General features: G+C 38.3%; 2 protein-coding genes across 2 annotated transcripts; both read left to right on the forward strand.

Annotated features, from left to right (window-relative positions):
• The first annotated feature begins 1,545 nt into the window (after window positions 1–1,545).
• Window positions 1,546–3,855, forward strand: LOC113042706 (obscurin). Its single transcript, XM_026201728.1, has 5 exons — window positions 1,546–1,610; window positions 2,060–2,355; window positions 2,644–2,918; window positions 3,007–3,298; window positions 3,728–3,855. Exons 1-5 carry the CDS (start codon window positions 1,546–1,548, stop codon window positions 3,853–3,855), a joined length of 1,056 nt encoding a protein of 351 aa, XP_026057513.1.
• LOC113042571 (obscurin-like) lies at window positions 3,853–19,438 on the forward strand. The gene is given in 30 exon segments (XM_026201512.1): window positions 3,853–3,996; window positions 4,497–5,753; window positions 6,025–6,306; window positions 6,745–6,826; window positions 6,977–7,110; window positions 7,441–7,638; window positions 7,838–7,879; window positions 8,031–8,129; window positions 8,243–8,461; window positions 8,588–8,615; window positions 8,723–8,766; window positions 8,896–8,997; window positions 9,545–9,601; window positions 11,308–11,447; window positions 11,784–11,984; window positions 12,113–12,189; window positions 12,277–12,447; window positions 12,593–12,752; window positions 13,142–13,258; window positions 13,372–13,536; window positions 13,652–13,810; window positions 14,021–14,198; window positions 15,342–15,455; window positions 15,533–15,700; window positions 15,788–15,855; window positions 15,857–15,891; window positions 16,073–16,202; window positions 16,279–16,381; window positions 16,590–16,632; window positions 17,097–19,438. Coding segments are annotated over 30 exon segments (5,772 nt in total). The 5' UTR covers window positions 3,853–3,875; the 3' UTR covers window positions 18,175–19,438.
• The last annotated feature ends 32 nt before the right edge of the window (window positions 19,439–19,470 follow it).

Here is a 19,470-nt window from a genome sequence, read left to right on the forward strand (position 1 = left end):
TAGACCATAAATCTTGAATTGTGTCTTAATCTGTCCTTGAGGGTAATTCAGTACTGTTTGTGTTCTTCAGACTTGTATCCTCACATTACTGAATTACTTATCCATATTAATAATACTCTAAATCCAAAGTGTCTTTGCACAGACTACCCTGGAGAGTCCTTTGGTTAAGCTGGTCTCAATAATGGAATCCTGTCAGAACAAGATTTGATTAACTTTATTTTCTTCTAGGGTTACCCATGAACTAGAATTAGAATCTTTTTTAGACTCTTTTACTGTTAGGTAAACAAGTCATAATGGAAAGATGGGTTAAACCAAAAAAATATTTTTTTTAAAGATAATTCATGGATGCCATGTAGGCTCATGTGCCATGATTTCTAACCTAAAAATTGGATTTGCGCATGCAGTATCACGGCTTGCTAATTACTTACCAAAATTGGCATACATAATTATTAAATAAGAACACTGATTTTCGAAGTTTGGTTAAATGGGAGGCAGGTCTCAATAACAAACATTTTTACATACTGGCACCAGTCAGGCCAGGGGTTCAGATTTTTATATGCCCAGACTTTTTGCACTGGCCCTTCATAACAAGCATGATATTCAAAAAATGCTGAAAAAAAGTAAATGAATAGTTCAGATGTTTAATTTAAAAACAGATTTTTCATCATCATCAAAAAAAAAAGTGTCTGTAGAAGTCAGTATATTGTTTGTCTATTTTTTGCATATTATTTGATATATAGCCTATCACTACTCCAGCTATCGATCTTAATTTTTTTTTATTTCAGTTTGTTAATATGCTTGAGGTAAAATGTATAGGCCTATATAAAAACTGAAAGCCCTATTGGCATTGGATGCACCAAAGCATCTAAGTGAAATTGTTCAAGCAACTTTATGCCCAAAAATTCAAAGAGAAAACAATAATATTCTTGCATGCACTCTAAATCAGATAAGTGTACACTTATCAGTCTTCATTGTTTGTTTGTCCTGCATGTACTTTTTCTATAAACTGGCCTTAGTTTGACTTGACAAGGCAACTAGGCATGTGTTGTTTGTAATTGACCATGTCCTTGGTCAGTTTGGAGTAGAGAAGCAAAAGATGTTACACTTACACTTATTTCAATGTGAAAGAAAAAGAAACAGCTGCAGCACTGTCTTGGGATGCTGAGGTTGTAAAGGCTGTTGTTGTAAAATGAATATAAGTACCCAGGCTTATATTTTAGCTTTAAAATTACATTAAATACCACCCAAAACCTAAAAGAGGCTTGAGGTGAAGAACTCTACTTCAAAGTGCACTGGGGTCTTGGTGAATATTACTTATCCCCAACACCAACCCTCTATAGATCCCAATGTGGAGTGGTTCAGTGCCATGGAGGACCAACATGTAGCAGAAAACCAGCCAGCAGAGTTATCTGTCAGTACTCCCGGCCAGTCAAGGCCGTTATGGAAGCGAAACGCATACCTGTGCAAGCAGCACGGTCGCAGGGGTGATAGTGGAACAGGACTGGACTGTTGCACGGTTGTACATTAGCTGTGCAGAGCCCCAGGATGGGGGAATGTACTCCTGTGAGGCAGAAGGAAACCTCTGTCATGGCACAATCTCAGGGTGCAAGGTGAGCACACCTGTAGACAAAGAGAATCTGTGTGTCATCCATAACTCAAAGCTGGATCATCACAAAGAGCCAGTATAAGACTCGCAAAGACTTGAGAACTATTTAGTTGTAAATTGCACAAGTAAGGGCTTACCACAAAGGGTTTTATTGGCATACAGTTTTTTTTTTTTTTTTTCCAACTGTTTTTTAGCATCATCATCATCATCTGGCTGGCTATGCATTAACCATCATGTGCTTGTATCACAGCACCTTTGCTTCTTACGCTACTCTGTGCTGAATGCTTCTGTATATGCTAGTGAAATGTTGGAAGAAATTTTAATTGAGTGTGATTGTGGCAAGATTCAGTAATTGTTTTAAGTTCAGAAGTTGTTTTCAATTCAAGGCCAGTCAAAGTCATTGAATATTACAGGGACTTGTTTTGGCGTGTATAAAGCTAGTGTTTTTTTCAGGCATTGTCTCTGTCTTGCAGCTAAACCAATTGACATTCTTCAAGAGCTGAGTAACGTGGAGACCATTAATGGTGGGGAAGCACTTTTTGAATGCTCCTTGTCCCGTCCTGAAACCAAGGATTGCCAGTGGTTAATCGATGGCAAGCCTGTAAAGGAGTCCGCAAACGTTGAGATTGTTTCCTTTGAGAGTGGTAGACGCCATCTTCTGCTTTTAAAGGACTTGCATCCTTGTGAAAACACAAGGGTTACATTCCAAGCCGGCACTTCATCAACCACTGCTCTTCTGTCTGTCAAAAGTAGGTAATTCTTTAGTATTAGCATTTAATTTAGATAGATGTAAGGTATTACATCAGATGATGCAACTTAGATGATCAAATTTTATTAAAGAAAATTATTGCTGTAGTTGTATAGGTCATGACTATTAGTTCGAATAATGATGCAGTTACTTTTTTATTATACATGGTATATCTTTATTTATTTACTATTATGCTGTAGTTTCATGTTCCTGTTTTATAATATATAAAATATTATGCTAAAATGCATAAATGTAAATTATTTAAATGTTATGGATTTGTTCTGTACAGCTTGGCAACTGGAGGTGGTCAAGCCTTTGGAGAATAAGACTGCCATTGCAGGAGAACAAGTTGAGTTCACTTGTGTTTTGAATGAAGCTGTGCCTGAGAGTGAAGTGACTTGGTATGCAAATGGTGTTGAGCTAAAATGTAATGACCAATGGGCCATGAGAGCAAGTGGCTCTTCCTACAGCCTAATTTTGAAGAAAGCCCAGGCTCAGCCCACACAGGAAATAAACATTTGCAGCACGGGATGCCTTATCAATGGCCAAAACTCATCACAATATGTAAGGGTCTTAATTTGTGCTTCATTCATTATAATTTCTGCTATTATGCTTATAAAAATTTTTTTTTTTTTAATCTGGTTATTTATAGCTGTGCCTGATCCCCCTGAAGACCCAGAGCTGGTTAGTAAAGGTCCAGAGTTTGTCACCTTGTCTTGGTTTCACGCCCCTTAGTGATGGAGGAAGTCCAATCACTGGTTACCGTGTGGAAATGCGTCTAGTAGACAGTGCCCTCTGGCTGCCCTGCCACACAGAACCGGTATGCAACACTGAATTTCTGGTTGAAAACCTCATACCTGGGGCAGGTTACAGGTTCAGAGTGGCGGCCATCAACCGTGCTGGTATTGGAGAGCCTGTTCAGCTGCCTCAAACTGTGACACTTGGTAAGTGAATACTTGCTGAAATAACCAATTTGTTGAAAGCAACCTCACAGAGTACATTGTTTTTTCATCTAACAAATGCTTCATGAGCCCATCTAGAAGGCTTGCTATTCTGCAGTAGTTCAGGGCTCCTCACTCCCGGTCCTGGAGAGCTACTTTCTTGCAGAGTTTAGTTTCAACTGTGCTCCAACACACCTGGCTATAGATTTAAACTAAACACCAAAACCTTAATTACAGCTAGAACTAAACTCAGAAGGAAAGTGGCTCTCTAGGACCAGGAGTGAAGAACTCTTCCCTAGATGCTACAGTAGTAGTAGAACACTAAAAAATATACTAACAGTGTATTTTATATTTGTTGTGTTTTGTATTTGTTCTTGCTGAATTCTTGCTACATTTTTTCAACTGTTCTTTGAATGTACCTTGGATCTTCAGATGAACCAGTGAGCATGACCAAAATGTTAAGCAGCTCTAAGACCCAAAAAGGAAAGATGGTTCGTTTGGAGTGTGAACTTTCTGCAGAGAGCAAATCAGTCACATGGCTAAAGGACAACGAGAGATAGAGTTTGGGGTCAAGTACCAAATGGTAACAGAAGGAAAGAGCCAAGTTTTGCTCATAAAGGATTTCCAGTCTACAGATCAGGGTGTCTATTCTTGTGTAGCCTCAGAAGAGGCAAAGACTTCAATCAACCTCAACCTCGAAGGTACTTTACTTTGCTTAACCTCACATCTAACTTACTATGTTTGTTTTTTGTCAACCTCATATGTGGAAACGATCATTTGTGTATGTCTTGTTCATAGTGTTTGGAACTTCATAATGAGATTAGAGTCTCCAAATATCTTTTTCCTGTCTCTTTCCAACTTCTTCAGGTTACTGTCATATGCATGTCAATAAGACTGCAATGTCAAAATAGGGTTTTCAGCATCAAGTACAATATATTTAGAAATGTTACTACAACTATTACATAGTCTTTTCTTTTCATGTTTTTAGCTCCTGTTTTTCACTTTTTTTTAATTCTCTTTGTTTCAGTGATAAATTTAGATTAGATTTTATGTATTATTCACAGTTTACTTGAGTTTAATTACAGTGAAATTGCTGTTGCAAGGATAGATGGTTGATATATTTAATATATTTTTTTCCAACATAAAAATTTTATCATATACATGAGTAAGACTTGATTTATGAATGGCTCCCTGATTACAGGAGATGACACAACACTTTCTCAGGATGCAGGCAGCCAGCCCAAACTGCCTCCTGAGGCGGCTTCTGAGGGAGATTTACATGCTCTATGGGATGCAGTGGCCAAGAAGAGGAGAATGAGTCGGGAACCCACGTTAGATTCAATTTCAGAGTTGCCAGAAGAAGATGGAAAAGAAAAAGCCCAGAGCAAAGAGGGAAAAGTATCTGAAAAGGAAGTGATACCTGCTGAACCAACTCCTAATATCACTGGGGAGCCTAATCTCTATACAAGTTCTGATGAGGAATCTCTCAGTGGGACAACAAGCTTGGTGTCTTACCTAAAGAAAAGCAGCAAGTCCTCTATGACTGTGGAAAGTCACACTGAGACTATTGCCTCCAAGAAACTGTATGAGCACTTCCAGATGACAGAGCAATCTGTTACAAAGACATCTGTGGAACCTGTCATGGAAGCTCCGAAAGGGGATGAGTTGCTAGAGGCTGCTGTCAAGATTCAGGCAGCCTTTAAAGGTTATAAAGCCAGGAAGGACATGCGACCAGTCTTCAAAGAAGTATTTAAGGATCAGTCTAAGGAGCCCAATGGGACAATTCATCTTGAGTGCATTGTGGAGGGTAAGCCGGATAAAGTTCGCTGGCTGAAAGATGGTGAACCCTTAACAGATGGCAAGCACCATCATATTGACATCTATAATGATGGCACCTGCTCTCTAGTAGTGACAGCTGCCACAACCAAAGACACAGGTGTATATACTTGTGAAGTAACCAATAAGTTTGGTATTTCCACCCATAGTGGCAAAGTCACTGTCGGGTCACTGCGGGAATCTTCTGGGCGACGCCCCCTCACTCTGGGCTACAGTGCAGATAGCGAAGCTGAGAGCTCCTCAGGGAGTGAAATGGATGAGACTTTACGGCAAGCAAGCAAACGATTACGGCGACTTCTTCGTACTTGTCTCCCCCCGGATGTGGAAGAGGAACCGTTTGTTAGTGCAGATGAAGGAGATTTACCACCAACGGACCTAAAATCTTACCGGGAAGATGATCAGTATATCTACATACGTTTTGATAATCGTGCAGAAGCTCAAGTAGCTTCCCAGCGCTTCCAGGAAATGTTTACTTATCAAGGAGTGCCAATCGAAACAGCCATCATAGCAGTAGCAGGTACTAAGGTAGAGCTGCGTATCACAAAGATGGGTTTCTCCCAAGATGGCTCCCAAACCCCAACTCAGGAGCGACCGATGCCTGCTTTCATGACAGGACGCCCTGGTATGACATTTCTTCCATGTGGTTCTACTATAAATTTTTTGCAACTGTTGTTTGTTTCTTCATAAGTTGCATGATTCAGTGCTGGATTTTGTTTGTCATTATAAGGCAGCACCAGAAATGGTGCGACTTGCTTGTTTTGGATTTCAAAGTGATGGCATGTCATGTTTTCGCCTGGTTCAGCATTTCTCCTAAAAAAAATTGCTATGATTTGTTTGTTTTTTTGGTTTTGTTTGCTCTTCTCTGTTCTTTTAATCACCTACCAACCTCCCAGCGGCACCCGTCTTCTTGACGGAGCTCCGTAGCCAAGATGTTCCTGATGGGTTTCCAGTCAGTTTTGACTGTGTAATTGTTGGCAATCCTCCACCCACTGTGAGATGGTTCAAGGATGGAAAGATATTGGAGGAAAGCGACCACTACATGATCAATGAAGACCAGGAAGGCCATCGCCAGCTGATCATCACAGCTGTGCTGCCCACAGACATGGGCGTGTACCGATGCATGGCTGAAAATGACAGTGGCATCGCCTCCAGCAAGGCTGAGCTGAGGGTGGACAGTGAGTACACTGTTAAAAGAAAGTGTTAATCAAAACCCAGAACTCACAAATGTAGATAAGAAAGCAAAATTGTGTTCCAGACTGAAACGTTTTAACAAAGATTGCACTTTCTTTTACCGGTGCATCTGTGAATTGTGAGAATGTGATTGCATGCGTTTTATCAATGTTGTTGTTTGTCTCTAGAATGCCTAAAAATGCACCTACATTCTCAACATACTTAAGATGAATCCTCTTGATATTTCTATGTATTTTGATACTCAGAACTAATTAAAGATCCTTTCATCTGTTTTCTTCATTTTTGGTGATCTGTTGTTTGAATATTGAGTGTTAGTAAATTATGAAGATTTTTTGTTACTATTTTTTATACTATTCTTAGAGACTCAAGATTTCTAGACTCATGTTGTTTGATTATTGATTCAGTCTTGTGTATCTTTAAAGTGTCTTGCAGCTCAGACTATGACACAGCAGCCGATGCCACAGAGACATCTTCCTATGTCAGTGCTAAAGGTTATGTGTCTAGGTAAGATTCACTCATTTAATTTAAAGTGATTGTATGATGTTTTACATCAGTACTACAGATTTTGCTCAGATCCTGCCAAAACAAACCTCTTATTTAAATATCATGCTAGTTTTAAATTGGCTTCTGCTTGTGTTTGGGTTGCTCTTTTAGCTCCGAGCACAGGGACACGGAGGCTTTTGAGTCAGTGGCAGAGGACGAGCAGCTTCCTCAAGTTGTGGATGAGTTACATGATTTATTCCTCAGTCCCGGAGCACCCATTGCCAAAATGAGTTTCAGGGTTAAAGGTCAGCAATGTTTTAGTTCCCATTAATGCAAATTTTGTTTCATTTCAGATTCTATTTCATCTGTATTCTGATTAATTATGCACTATTTATTCCAAGTGTTTCCTTTTTTCCATCTACACCTGTTGTATCTATTCAACTCTAGTTGCTCTAACCATAATTACATTAATGTCCTTAATCCTTCTTTGTATCCAGTCTATTTGTTATGAACTTGTTTATATTCCTAGTAAACATGCGCACTGTTTTGAATTTAAGTCTACTGTAATTTTCAGCTGTTGCATTTGCAGATGTAAATGGGTGACAAACAATTTAATGTTCAACGCCTTTCTGCAGGATTTCCTAAACCAAGGGTTTACTGGTTTAAGGATGGCACCCCACTCCAAGCCTCCAGCAGAATTGTATTGTCAAGCGAGCGAGATCAGCACAGTCTTGAGATTTTAGATGTTAAGCACGAGGACACTGGAGAATACTCAGCATACATTAGTAATATAGCTGGCTCTGCCTACTCTTCAGCACGTCTGAATGTACAGGGTAAGTGTTCCTTGGATACTTTAACTCTTTTTATATGTTACTTGCATGGGGTCTTTGTAAGACTGTGACAGGAAATGGAAGCATGTTGAAATCATAAATTATTAATCAATTACAGTCAAATTGTTCTCCACATTAAACGTGCTAAATAAATTCTAAAATGCTTTTTCTGTTTGTTTCTTTATTTAAATTCACTAATTAGCTCCTGGAGAGCACCCCGCACCTGAACAAGGACGGATGAGAGGTAAGCATCTATCTTGCATACAGCACGTGTGATTATGAATCATTGTTCCACGTGATGTAAGATGCAAATGTGTTTTGAAATTTAAAGTATTGATATGAAAGATTATGCACGCATTTATTTTGCTACACCACTTGTGTTTTTCCACAAATAGATTCAAAGGTGCCACTTGTACCACCACGCTTCCTGGAGAGGTTCAGCAACAAGAAGGTGAAACAGGGAGCAAGTATAACGCTGTCAGTCAAAGTGGAAGGTATGGGGTGTTACCACAATACATTAAATACAAAGAAAATTACTTTAGATGCAATTTTGAGAGGTAGACAAAAGCATTAAGCATAACGTTCAAGTATTAACTGTCTTCCAAAGGCTCCCCAACCCCATCTGTAAACTGGTTAAAGGAAGTGTCAGATAAGGATGTTCTGTGGATAAAGGCAGACACACCAGGTTACAAGGTGGCCAGCTCTGGCCGTCAACATAGTCTCATCCTCATGGAAGTGGAAACAAAACATGGCGGCATGTACACTTGCATTGCCACCAACCGTGCTGGACAATCAGTCAACACAGCCCGACTGGATGTGGAGACAGGTCAGGAACTCATGCTTCAGTTATTGACCATAGTGACTTTTACATTTTATTTTATAATACTGAGATTTTGGCTTTACTGTATGTGTACAGTAGTCTTTTCATCATGCTTATTTTTCTGTCCAACAGCACCAGAGCAAAAGAAAGTGGGGCCAGAGTAAGTTTAAAAATAAAAGCTTACAGCTGTCAGTTTAGATACTTTTATTAATCTAAACATTTTAAAGTTTTAGAGATTAGAGTTTTTTATTTTATTTTTTTCTCCAGGGTTCTGGGAATTACTATCAGCCCACCGGAGGAAGAGGGCAAAGGTGAAACTACTTTTTTTTTTTTTTTATGTCAATGCACTTTCAGATTATATCAGAGTAAGCGACTGCTATGATCATGTATTTGTCAAATAATCTCCGACAATACAAATGATTACTGTGATCACATCTCAGGAGAGATCAAACTACCTTCCATGGGTGAAGTGGGTACAGAGGAGTTCTTACAAAAACTCACAACCCAAATCACAGAAATGGTATCTGCCAGAATTACTCAAGGTAAGAGAAAACTGTTTTTTTTTTTTATCAATAATATAGAGCTAAATATTTTTAGAATCTGAACTGCCGGACTGAATTACAATATGTATGTACTATTTATACTGTACTAACATTTATTAAATTAGCCTTTGTCCATTTTATGTCATTTTGCAATATTAATAACTATTTATCTAGCTAATGTAGTCCTTTTCAACGGATGCATCCTAATATTCACTCAAAACAGTGTGCACTGTTTTTGATTGAGTTTAGTGTGTGCTCAAATGTTTCATTTTATGTCACAGGATGTACGAAGTACTGAAATGGAGTACACCTGTTGCAAATTCCGTATTAAATAATTAATTATACTGTGTACAACATTCTGTGTAGATTCCTTAACTTCCCTTCTGATTTATATTTTGAAAAATAAAAACAAAAAATACGTATCTCTGGATCCCTCAATTCCTTCACAGCTCACTGACTCCATTCTTTTGTCTATCCATCACACTATCCATCCATCCTCTCATCCCTCTATTCACTCACATTCTCATTGAAGCATTGATTTGTTCAGACAGCTTACAGAACCATCAAGTGCTCCAGTGGATGAAATCTTGGCCCAAAGTAACCAGTATGTATCCGCAGAACCTCCAGTGTAACACACCAGAACCTTGACTTTTTCTTCATGAGGCTATGCTGTTGTTAATCACTTTGCTTGTTTCTTTGGCTCTCAACCTTTTTTTTCAAAAAGGCATACATTTAATGTCTTTAATAAAGTTAAAAATGCTTAACGTATTGCCTAGTGGTAATAAAGTCATGGTTCTTTAAAATCAGGGCCAATCATTCATTAAAATCATTCTGAAATTCAGTGGATGCAGACTGTCTCATTTTTACACTTTCAAGGTGTCTCTGTTTCAGTATATACAACGCATGAGCAATATATTACTGTTTGTGTGGGCATAATTTTATTTTTACATAAGCATGATATTATGCATGTTAAATCAGAGGAGAAATTTAATCAAGTACAGTATTAGTTGTTATACTGAGTCATAGATGATTAAAAAGTAACTGATAGTGGACCTTAGAAGTGGTGAGCTCAAATCAGTCAAATAAATGCTTTTTTGTAACAGCAATGAAAAGGTTTGTCTGGTGAATATTTCTGTAAAATATGCTCAAAATGATCAATGGATGAATTAATGAACTTAGTTTGTAAAATTACACAATTCTACCTCTTATTTAGAAACTGTATTTTAAATCCAGTGGATCCCAAACTTTTCAAACTACAATAACTCTTTATGTCTTTATTCAAATTATTATCGCCCTGTCTCGCCTAAATATGGCAATAGCTTGAAACACAATCACATTTTACAGGTAACAAACCAAATAAAACAATTACCACTTCCTGGAAGCAAAGATACTTTCTCATTTTAATTGTAGGATAAATACAAACGATGTTTGCTGATTACCTTCTCTTTAGTTTATGTCATCGAAACTGGGACAGTTTTCCTCATAAATCATTCTCACCGTCCATTTTTGGAGATATAATTCCCGAATACATTTTACCATAATTTCGTATCTTTTCGGGCTGTCTGACTTTTAAGCAAAATGCACCTTTTTTGCAATAATTTTTGTGCGGAGATTGCCGCAGCTTTTACAACCGTCTTGTTCAGTCAATTCGCGGTATTTTTAAAAATGGCGGCCTTTTAAAGCGGAAGCATTTGTCAACGCGAGATTTAAATGTACGTAGCGATTCTTCGAACGCCAGTAGTGTTATATTCAACTGTTTACTTTAGTAACACTGACGGCTCACGTCAGCTAACAGCATATGTCAAATATTTACATTTATAAAGAAATAAACTCGCAGTTTGGGAACAACTGTTGTAAAGATATGTCTAATATACCACACAAACACCATTGCTAATGTTGTTAATATTAGGCCTTTATCAAGTTTATATGTTGAAGACCATTTAAACTATGATTGAACTTAAATTACGAAGTATGTACAGTGTAGCCTATATGTTTTTTTTTCTTTAAAAAAAAAAATGTTAACAAAATGTTTGCTTACAATATAACATTTGGGGTAACTATTTTTGCTGTTTATTATTATTATCATTCAAATTTCATGTCCAGATTTATATTTTCAAATTACATTCTGAATATGCATCTGCTGACTTTTTAACTGAATATCGTAATCTGATCAAATGTTTTGAAGTCCTGTGCAAATGTGATGCTAAAGTCCATGCTGTCAGACATGATACTTAAATACTGTTGTTGCCATAATTAATTGACACAATATCTCTTTCTTCCTCTATCCTTTTGGTATCTGTCTGCCTCAAGCTTCATTGCGTGTCCCAGGACCTGACAGCGATGATGAAACAAAAACACCATCCCCATCTCCATATCACGGCCGATCACGGCCTCCATCTCTGATTGCAGACTCCTCATCTGAGTCAGATGAAGGAGATGCCCGAGGAGAGGTATTAGAAATAACACATTCTCAGTGTCATCAACAAATTCAATTTATATTAGAACTAAAGTATGGTGTCAAACATGTTGCTATTCTGTTCTCACAAGAATTTTCAGACAAATTTTGTATGCATTAATTTACCAGTTAGGGGAAATAAAAATGGATGTAATGTTAGTATCATTCTGTTGTGCATATTATTTTTGGGGGGTAAATTAAACATCTAGTTAATCTTCAGTTCACAGAATGATATTTAAAAGCAGAATCCAGAGCTTTTCTCATATTATAAAGGGTTAGGAGGGCAAGTCACCTTTTCTAAATGCTCTGTTATCTCAATGAATCTGTGCAGATGTTTGATATTTATGTGGTGACCGCTGACTACAACCCCATGGGGGTCAGTAAAGATGCCATCGCTCTGAAAGAGGGCCAGTATGTGGAGGTTCTGGATTCTGCCCACCCACTTAAATGGCTGGTCCGCACCAAGCCCACCAAATCCAATCCATCTCGCCAGGGATGGGTCTCACCTGCGTATCTCGACAAAAGACTGAAGGTCAGTTCAGGATCATTCAAAATGGATAACTGGTTACGTAATGGTGAAATATTGATTTTAAAACAAAATTGTGCATTTGCTTGTGCATCTTATAATTTCTCACTGATGATGGAATGGCTGTGTTGTAGCTGTCTGCAGATGTTGCAGACCTCCCAGAGACCACCAGAGAAGAAGTCACAGAGACAGAGTACAAGAAGAAACTTTGGTAAATTTGGACATTTTATTAAAAATGCAGTGTGCATTTTATTTTGTACTACTTTATTAATTTTACCTCGCTTTCACTTGTATCTAGTCAACTCGTCCAGGAGCTGATTAGCACAGAAACTGAGTTCCTGAAGGAGATGGAGTTCTTCACATCACACCATCTGAAGCGTGTGGATGAAGAGAGCACACCATCTGAAATCACCAGTCAGAAGGAGACCATCTTCCGTAATATCAATGATTTGAAATCCTTCCACAGCAGGTACAGAGTTCATACAATCAAAAATTACTCTGAATCAACTATTTTCATTTTTAAGAAGTATAAGAATTATTTTCATTTATGTGCCAGTCTTGACATATGGAATGTGACAACAGGAAAATTCATAATGAAGTTGATTGTTTTCCAGTTCTTTGCTGCCTGGTCTGCGTGACTGTGACACAGATGATGACATTGCCATGCATTTCCTGAGAAACTCTGAAGGGTTTGAGAAATATTTGCAGTACCTCATTGGACAATTGCAAGCTGAGTCCGTCATCAGTGAGAAAGAAGTGCACCAATATTTCAAGGTGGGTTTACAATATATTGACGGTTAAGGTTACGGTTAAGGTTTTCTTGGGGCATAAAAATTGCTTTAAAAAATGATATATGATCAAAATAAAGGTTTTTGTTTACATAATATATGTGTGTGTACTTTATTTATTATGTATATATAAATACACACACGCTTGGATGTATATATTTAAGAAAAATATTTAATGTTTATACACTTAAAATATTTATATATAATTATATATACATAATAAATATACACAGCATACACACTTATATTATGTGCACAAAAACTTGCTTTGGATGTGATTAATTGTGATTAATCATTTGACAGCGCTAATTTAAACTGAAAGAATTTGATACTCAAGACACAGAATGTAACATATTTCATGTATTTTTTCTTTAGGAGTATACGGTCTCAGAGTTGGCAAATGTTGACCCCTCAGAGGGTCCAGTGCTAAGCATCAACGCTTACCTTCAGAGACCACCAGAGAGAATTCAGAAGTACAGAGCTTTACTGAAGGTAATAATTAAATACCACAATACAAATTTTTCCTCCAAATATATAGAAATTGTGTTGTTTAACGGGATACAACTGTTCACTAACTTTTGAAAGTTCACATGATTTTACTTTAGGAATTGATCCGGAACAAGGCGAGGAACGGTCAAAACTGCTGTTTGTTGGAGCAGGCCTATGCCATGGTGTCGTCCCTCTCCCAGCGTTCAGAAAACACACACCATGTCTCTCTCATAGAGAACTACCCCGCCAATCTGGAGGCACTGGGAGAACCTATTAGACAGGTACATTCCCTAACTCAAATGTCAGCATTTATGGTCTTACCCGTTTCACCTATTTGTAGTAAATAAAAACATTTAAAAAAATTATTGTAAAATGAAGTTATGAATTTTTCTACAGGGGCCCTTCACTGTTTGGGAAGGAGCTCCTGGAATTCGAACATCTTCCAGAGGTCACCACCGCCACGTTTTCCTCTTCAAAAACCATGTGGTCATCTGCAAACAGAAGAGAGACACGAACACAGACACCCAAGCATATGTGTTCAAGAATATGATGAAGGTTGGGATTTGCAAAAGCATTTAAATGGCTTACACTAAGTGATGCACATACTGCATTTAACACTAAAGGCCGATGTTTATCATTTAGACTGGCCAGATTCTGTCTTCACAGGGATTTCTTAATTACTGGTTTGCAACATAGCTTCACTTATATGATAATATTGTTTATAAAAATCGAATGCATTATGAAATAATTTGTTTTTTTCTTTAGCTTACAAACATCGATGTGAACGAGACGGTAGAGGGTGATGAAAGAGCGTTTGAGATCTGGCATGAGCGGGAGGACTCCGTGAGAAAATACACGTTGCAGGCACGGACTGTTATCATCAAGAACTCATGGCTGCGTGACCTCCGTGACCTTCAGCAGCGCCACAGCATGCCAGCATGGAGTAAGTCTCCAGCATTAGCATGTTAGCATCAGCCTGGTTTCCTTGTCAAAAACCCAAAAGGATTGTTCCATTGGCTGGATTATTTGCAGAAAATAAGCTCTGGGACCAACTAAAGTTTTGAAATTTTACACATTTTGTTCATCATGATTATTATCATAAATTAATTAGGCCAGATACAATTGCAAAAATAAAAAGTTGAATAAAATGAATAACAACACTGAGCTTGCAATAACTCTGTATGTTGGAAAGTTTGAGTTAGAATACTTTGCAATAGCATGATAATAAAAAAAACGCCTTGTCTGGTGTGATTAATGTCCTCAACTCCTTCTGTAGTCCCATTTAGCCACAGCTGCCTTTTTAAAGATCAGTAAATGCTTTTTTTTTAATCACTTTTAACTGATGTGTTTTACGTCATAGAATAAAATGTGAAAATAACTTGAGCTTATTTCAGGCATTTAACCAAAAATGTTATTTAATATTTAACCAAAACTGCTGCTGTTTATGGGTTTGGCCTACAAAATACGTAATTCCTGCAGCAAGTGGCAAAAAGAGAAAAAAAAAAACTCTCCAATTAAAGGGTTAGTTCACCCAAAAATGAAAATTCTATCATTAATTATTCACCCTCATGTTGTTCCAAACCTGTAAGACCTTAGTTTATCTTCGGAATACAAAAACAGTGTGTGCGTGCTGAATGTAAACAACGCTGATTACATTCTTGGGTACTTTCCAAAATGGCTAAAGACGGTAACTCGGGAAGAAAAATTGTTGAATAAATTATTGTTGTTGTTTTTTTCGCACTAAAAGTATTATCGTAGCCTCGTAAAATTACAGTTGAACCTGATGTCACATGGACTACTTTACTGATGTCCTTGCTATGTTTCTGTGCGTTGATCATGGTAATATCCTTGCTGTCAATGGAGGGTCCGAGAGCACATCAAAAATATCTAAATTTGTGTTCCGAAAATGAACTTATGGGTTTGGAATGACATGAGGTTGATTTATTCATTTGAATCAGAATTAAACATTTTGGGTGAGCTGTCCCTTTAAGAGATATCAGTTCTCCTAAATACAATGGCATGGTTTTAAATACTACAGTAAAAATAAACCCTAGTCTTAATATTTAGCATTTTATTTATGTTACAGGCCCTCCAGATTTTGACGCGGTGTTGACAGACTGCACAGCAGAGCTCGGACAGACAGTAAAGCTCGCATGCAAGGTCACTGGTGCTCCCAAGCCACAGGTCACCTGGTACAAAGGTAAGGAATCAAATCTTACGTGTTTCCCTTCTTGATGTCATCTTAGAAGTAATTCATCTATCGGTTTTCACAAACAGACGGGCGTGCCGTGGAAGCGGATCCTCATCACATCATCATTGAGGACCCAGACGGCTCTTGCACACTCATTTTGGACAACATGACAGCAGATGACTCAGGACAGTACATGTGCTTCGCCACCAGCTCTGCGGGCAACGCCAGCACACTAGGCAAAATCACTGTGCAGGGTGAGTGAGCAACCTGATGTTTCCAACTTCGTAAAGCTGGTTGCACTCCAATTCGTTCCTTCTAATTTTTATTGACCCCTCATGCAGTACCTCCACGTTTTGTGAATAAGATCCGGAATGCCACCCTATATCCAGGAGAAGATGCTCAATTCACCTTGCACCATCCAGAGCGCACCGAGTCCCAAGATAAGGTAGTCACTCCATAACACTGTCATTTATGTTATTTCCATGTTTCAATAATGAGTCAAAATAGCCCAGAAGATCTGGGTGATTCATATTATCAATGCATTCAATAGAAAACTTCCAACAACCAAACAGTTTTAACTCAAAATGAATTGCATTAAATGTTAAACTATGCCATTCCCTGGACAGATGGTTCAAGGATGGTAAACTGCTGACAGACCAGGAGAAGTTTCAAACATACAGTGAACCGCGCAGTGGAGTGTTGGTTCTAGTTATCAAGAACCCTGGAGAACGAGACCTAGGACATTATGAGTGTGAGGTATGGAGATTGTTACTTTAGTCCTTTCAGTTCCTGAGGAAATAAGCCTCATCATCATCATATTATTCTTTTGCAGCTGTCGAACCGTCTGGGCAGTGCCAGGTGTGCGGCTCAGCTGATCACTCCTGCTGTGGCAATGGCACGAGAACGTAGAGCAGATCAGGCCATCAGTATAGAAGGTAAAAGAGATGCCCGTCAATACAGGTCCAGAAAATAAGAAAAGTGTATTTTGTAAAGTGCATTCACTTATATTTAGAATTTAGGAATGTATTTTTCTTATTTGTGCATCATGTTTGCACCTCTTTGACAAGCAATGAATTGACTGAAATTCGATAACGGAAAATCATTTGATTTGATTCAATTTTGCCATTTTTATTTTTCAAATAGTAATGGAGCAAGAGACGAAAATACCGAAGAAAACCATAATTATGTAAGTCTACGCACACACCTAAGCACAGATTGAATGCACTACTATTCAAAAGTCAACTTTATTCAGTAAGGACTCATTACATTGATCAAAAGTGACAGTAAAGCACTTATACCGTAAGACAATATTTTTTTATTATAATGATGTTCTTTTGAAATATTATTCATCGCGAAATTCTGAAAAAAAATATATTAGTTTCCAGAAAAATACTAAGCAGAACTTTGATTTCTGAAGAATCATGTGACACTGAAGACTGGAATCATGATGCTGAAAATACAGCTTTCTATTACAGGAATATATAAAATATTAAAATACATCAAAAGGACATTATTTTAATCATAATATTTCACAACATTACTGTTTTTACTGTATTACATAAATGCAGCCTTGGTGAGCATAAGAGACTTCTTTCAAAAACTTACCAACCTGAAGCTGATGTGCTTTTATTGTGCTTTTTCCTCTTCAAGTGAGGAGACCATCACCACAGTGGTGAAGAACACCCGTATGAAACGGCACGCATCCCCACGACCATCGCCCATGGGAGCTCACCGCTCAGAAACATCCACACCTGAACCGCCCAGACAGAGACGAACCCTGGCCAGGAAGACCGTACCAACACTGTACGTTCCTGAACCCGAGGGTGCCACGGCCAGGAACCCAAGATGGGTAGAAGTCGAAGAGATAATAGAGTATAAAGTGAACAAATCACCCAAGATACCAAGAAGAAGAGGCGTTTCCCCCAGCAAGATCTCACCACCTGGCAATCCAAACACTAATAACTCCAACAACAAGTTACTCGAGGAGGCAATGGGTGCCACAATGGCTCTGCAAGGTTCTTCTGGTACGGATGAAGAGGAAATTGCACAGAATGTGTCTGAAGTACCTTCAGAGGTCGACAATATGACTACATACTCAGGAGAAACTGATGACCCATGTGTCTCTGATGGAGATGATGAAGGAACTATTGTCGTGGAACCCGAAGATGATGAAATTGATGCTGGAGACCACAAAATGCTGACTGATGGAAATCGAGTTCTTAATCTTGAAGATCTCGAGGACTACATTCCCCAGGAAGGGGAAACATTTGGCAGCGGTACAGACCATCATGTCCTCGATGAGAAACCATGTGAGATCTCGGTGTTGCAGAGAGAAATTAACGAGCCTGTCATTGGTAAACCCATTGTTTTGAACGTGGTACGTCCGGTGCCACCAGCAAAGCCTCGCATGGGATTCTTTGGGTCCTTCAAGGAGCACATCTCCAGCATGTTTAGTCCAGGTTCATCGGCGAGCGGGAGCTCTCAGGCAAGGCGAGAGAAGACAATACCTATTCTTGTGACGGGACAACCTTCATCCAGCTATTCATGCCATGCCAGTAGCTTTGCGAGGCTTGAAGTCCAGCCGACGTACTGCTCCGAGGTCCAGAGAGGAAAGGAAGGAGGTCTTCAGAGCTTCAAAACGCAGGTTTCCGCACAAACCCGCAGCTACACGCCAACCGGACAGGTCACTCTTAAGATCAGCAAGAAGAAGCCATTTGAGAAGCAGTAACCGAGAGGAAACCGCTTGTTTCCAGCATGCAATATCAGGAACATAAAAGTAGGCTTAGTCTTCAATGGGAACACTTCTGTAAAATCTTGCAATCTGGGAGTGCAATTCAATAGCGAAGCGTCTTCTAACAGCAGATCATTCCATTTTGAAGCAAAGGATTCACTTGCCAAACTCAATGACCTAAAGAAGACTTACTCATTTCTTGAGTTTCCGTGAGCAAATGTGCAGCTGTGCTTCAGAACGGCAAGTCTGATACAACATGAATGTGCAAATATCGACAGTAAAGCTGTTTTTCGTCTAAAACAGAGGTGTCCAATCCTGTCCCTGGAGGACCAACATCCTGCAGAGTTTAGCTTCATCCAGCTCCAACACAGTTGTCTGGAAGTTTCCAGTAAGTCTGAAGACCTTAAATATCAGGTTCAGGTGTGTTTAATTAGGGTTGGAACTAAACTTTGCAGGAGAAGTGTCCCTTCAGGAACATATTTGGACACCGCTGGTCTAAAACAGAGGTTCTCAACTCTTAACCTTGATCAAACTCACCTTTCTGTAACTTTCTAGTAAGTCCTTGATTAGTTTGTTCAGGTGTTCGATTTGAGTAGGACCTAAACACCTTCTGAGAATCCTTGTACTAAGAAACACGTGTCTGTGTATGTCAAGAAATCCAAATTTTGACTCCAAAAATAAGATTTTATCTGAATTAAATGTATGTGCTGTATGGAATTAATACCTCAGCAATACATATATATATTTGTGTGTTTTTCAACATCTAAAAGCCAGAGCAACTTTTTGTTTCAAGTTAATTGCATGAGTTGTTCTTTGGAGTAATACACTGTGGCTTGTTGAATCTGAGGTCTATGTTTATGTATCCGAACTCCTGAATATGTAATCCTGCACTGAAGACTATTCAATGTGGTCAGCAATGACTTCGAAAGGAATAGATGTGGGAGATCTTAAGACTTAAGAACCAGAACACAAAATCTATTTAATGACTTTAGAAGATTTATTTTAAAAAGTATTTCTTGTGCAACATGACTTTAAGCACATAGTATTTACAGATTTAAAAAGATTTGCGATTTACTGGAGTAATACTAATATATATATATATATATATATATAATGTGTTTGAACTTAATACAAACACAAATTTTGTCAACCAAAATTTGCATGTGTAACAATTTGTATTGTTTTGTGCATCACATGGTTTGAAAAGTTTTGGTAAAAGCAAAATAAATTAGGACTGCCAAGGGTGTTCAGCAGAAAAAAAAAAAAAAAAAAAAAAAAAAAAAACGAACAAAT

This window comes from Carassius auratus, chromosome 24 (assembly GCF_003368295.1).
Source record: "Carassius auratus strain Wakin chromosome 24, ASM336829v1, whole genome shotgun sequence".
In the NCBI taxonomy this organism is placed as follows: Eukaryota; Metazoa; Chordata; class Actinopteri; order Cypriniformes; family Cyprinidae; genus Carassius; species Carassius auratus.

What these genes read in the sequence shown, in the direction of transcription:
- LOC113042706 (XM_026201728.1), top strand. Translation starts at nt 1,546, where the DNA reads ATGGGGGAATGTACTCCTGTGAGGCAGAAGGAAACCTCTGTCATGGCA. An exon ending in TGCTCTTCTGTCTGTCAAAA is followed by an intron (nt 2,356 to 2,643) that starts GTAGGTAATTCT and finishes TGTTCTGTACAG; the next exon opens with CTTGGCAACTGGAGGTGGTC. An exon ending in GCCAAAACTCATCACAATAT is followed by an intron (nt 2,919 to 3,006) that starts GTAAGGGTCTTA and finishes GGTTATTTATAG; the next exon opens with CTGTGCCTGATCCCCCTGAA.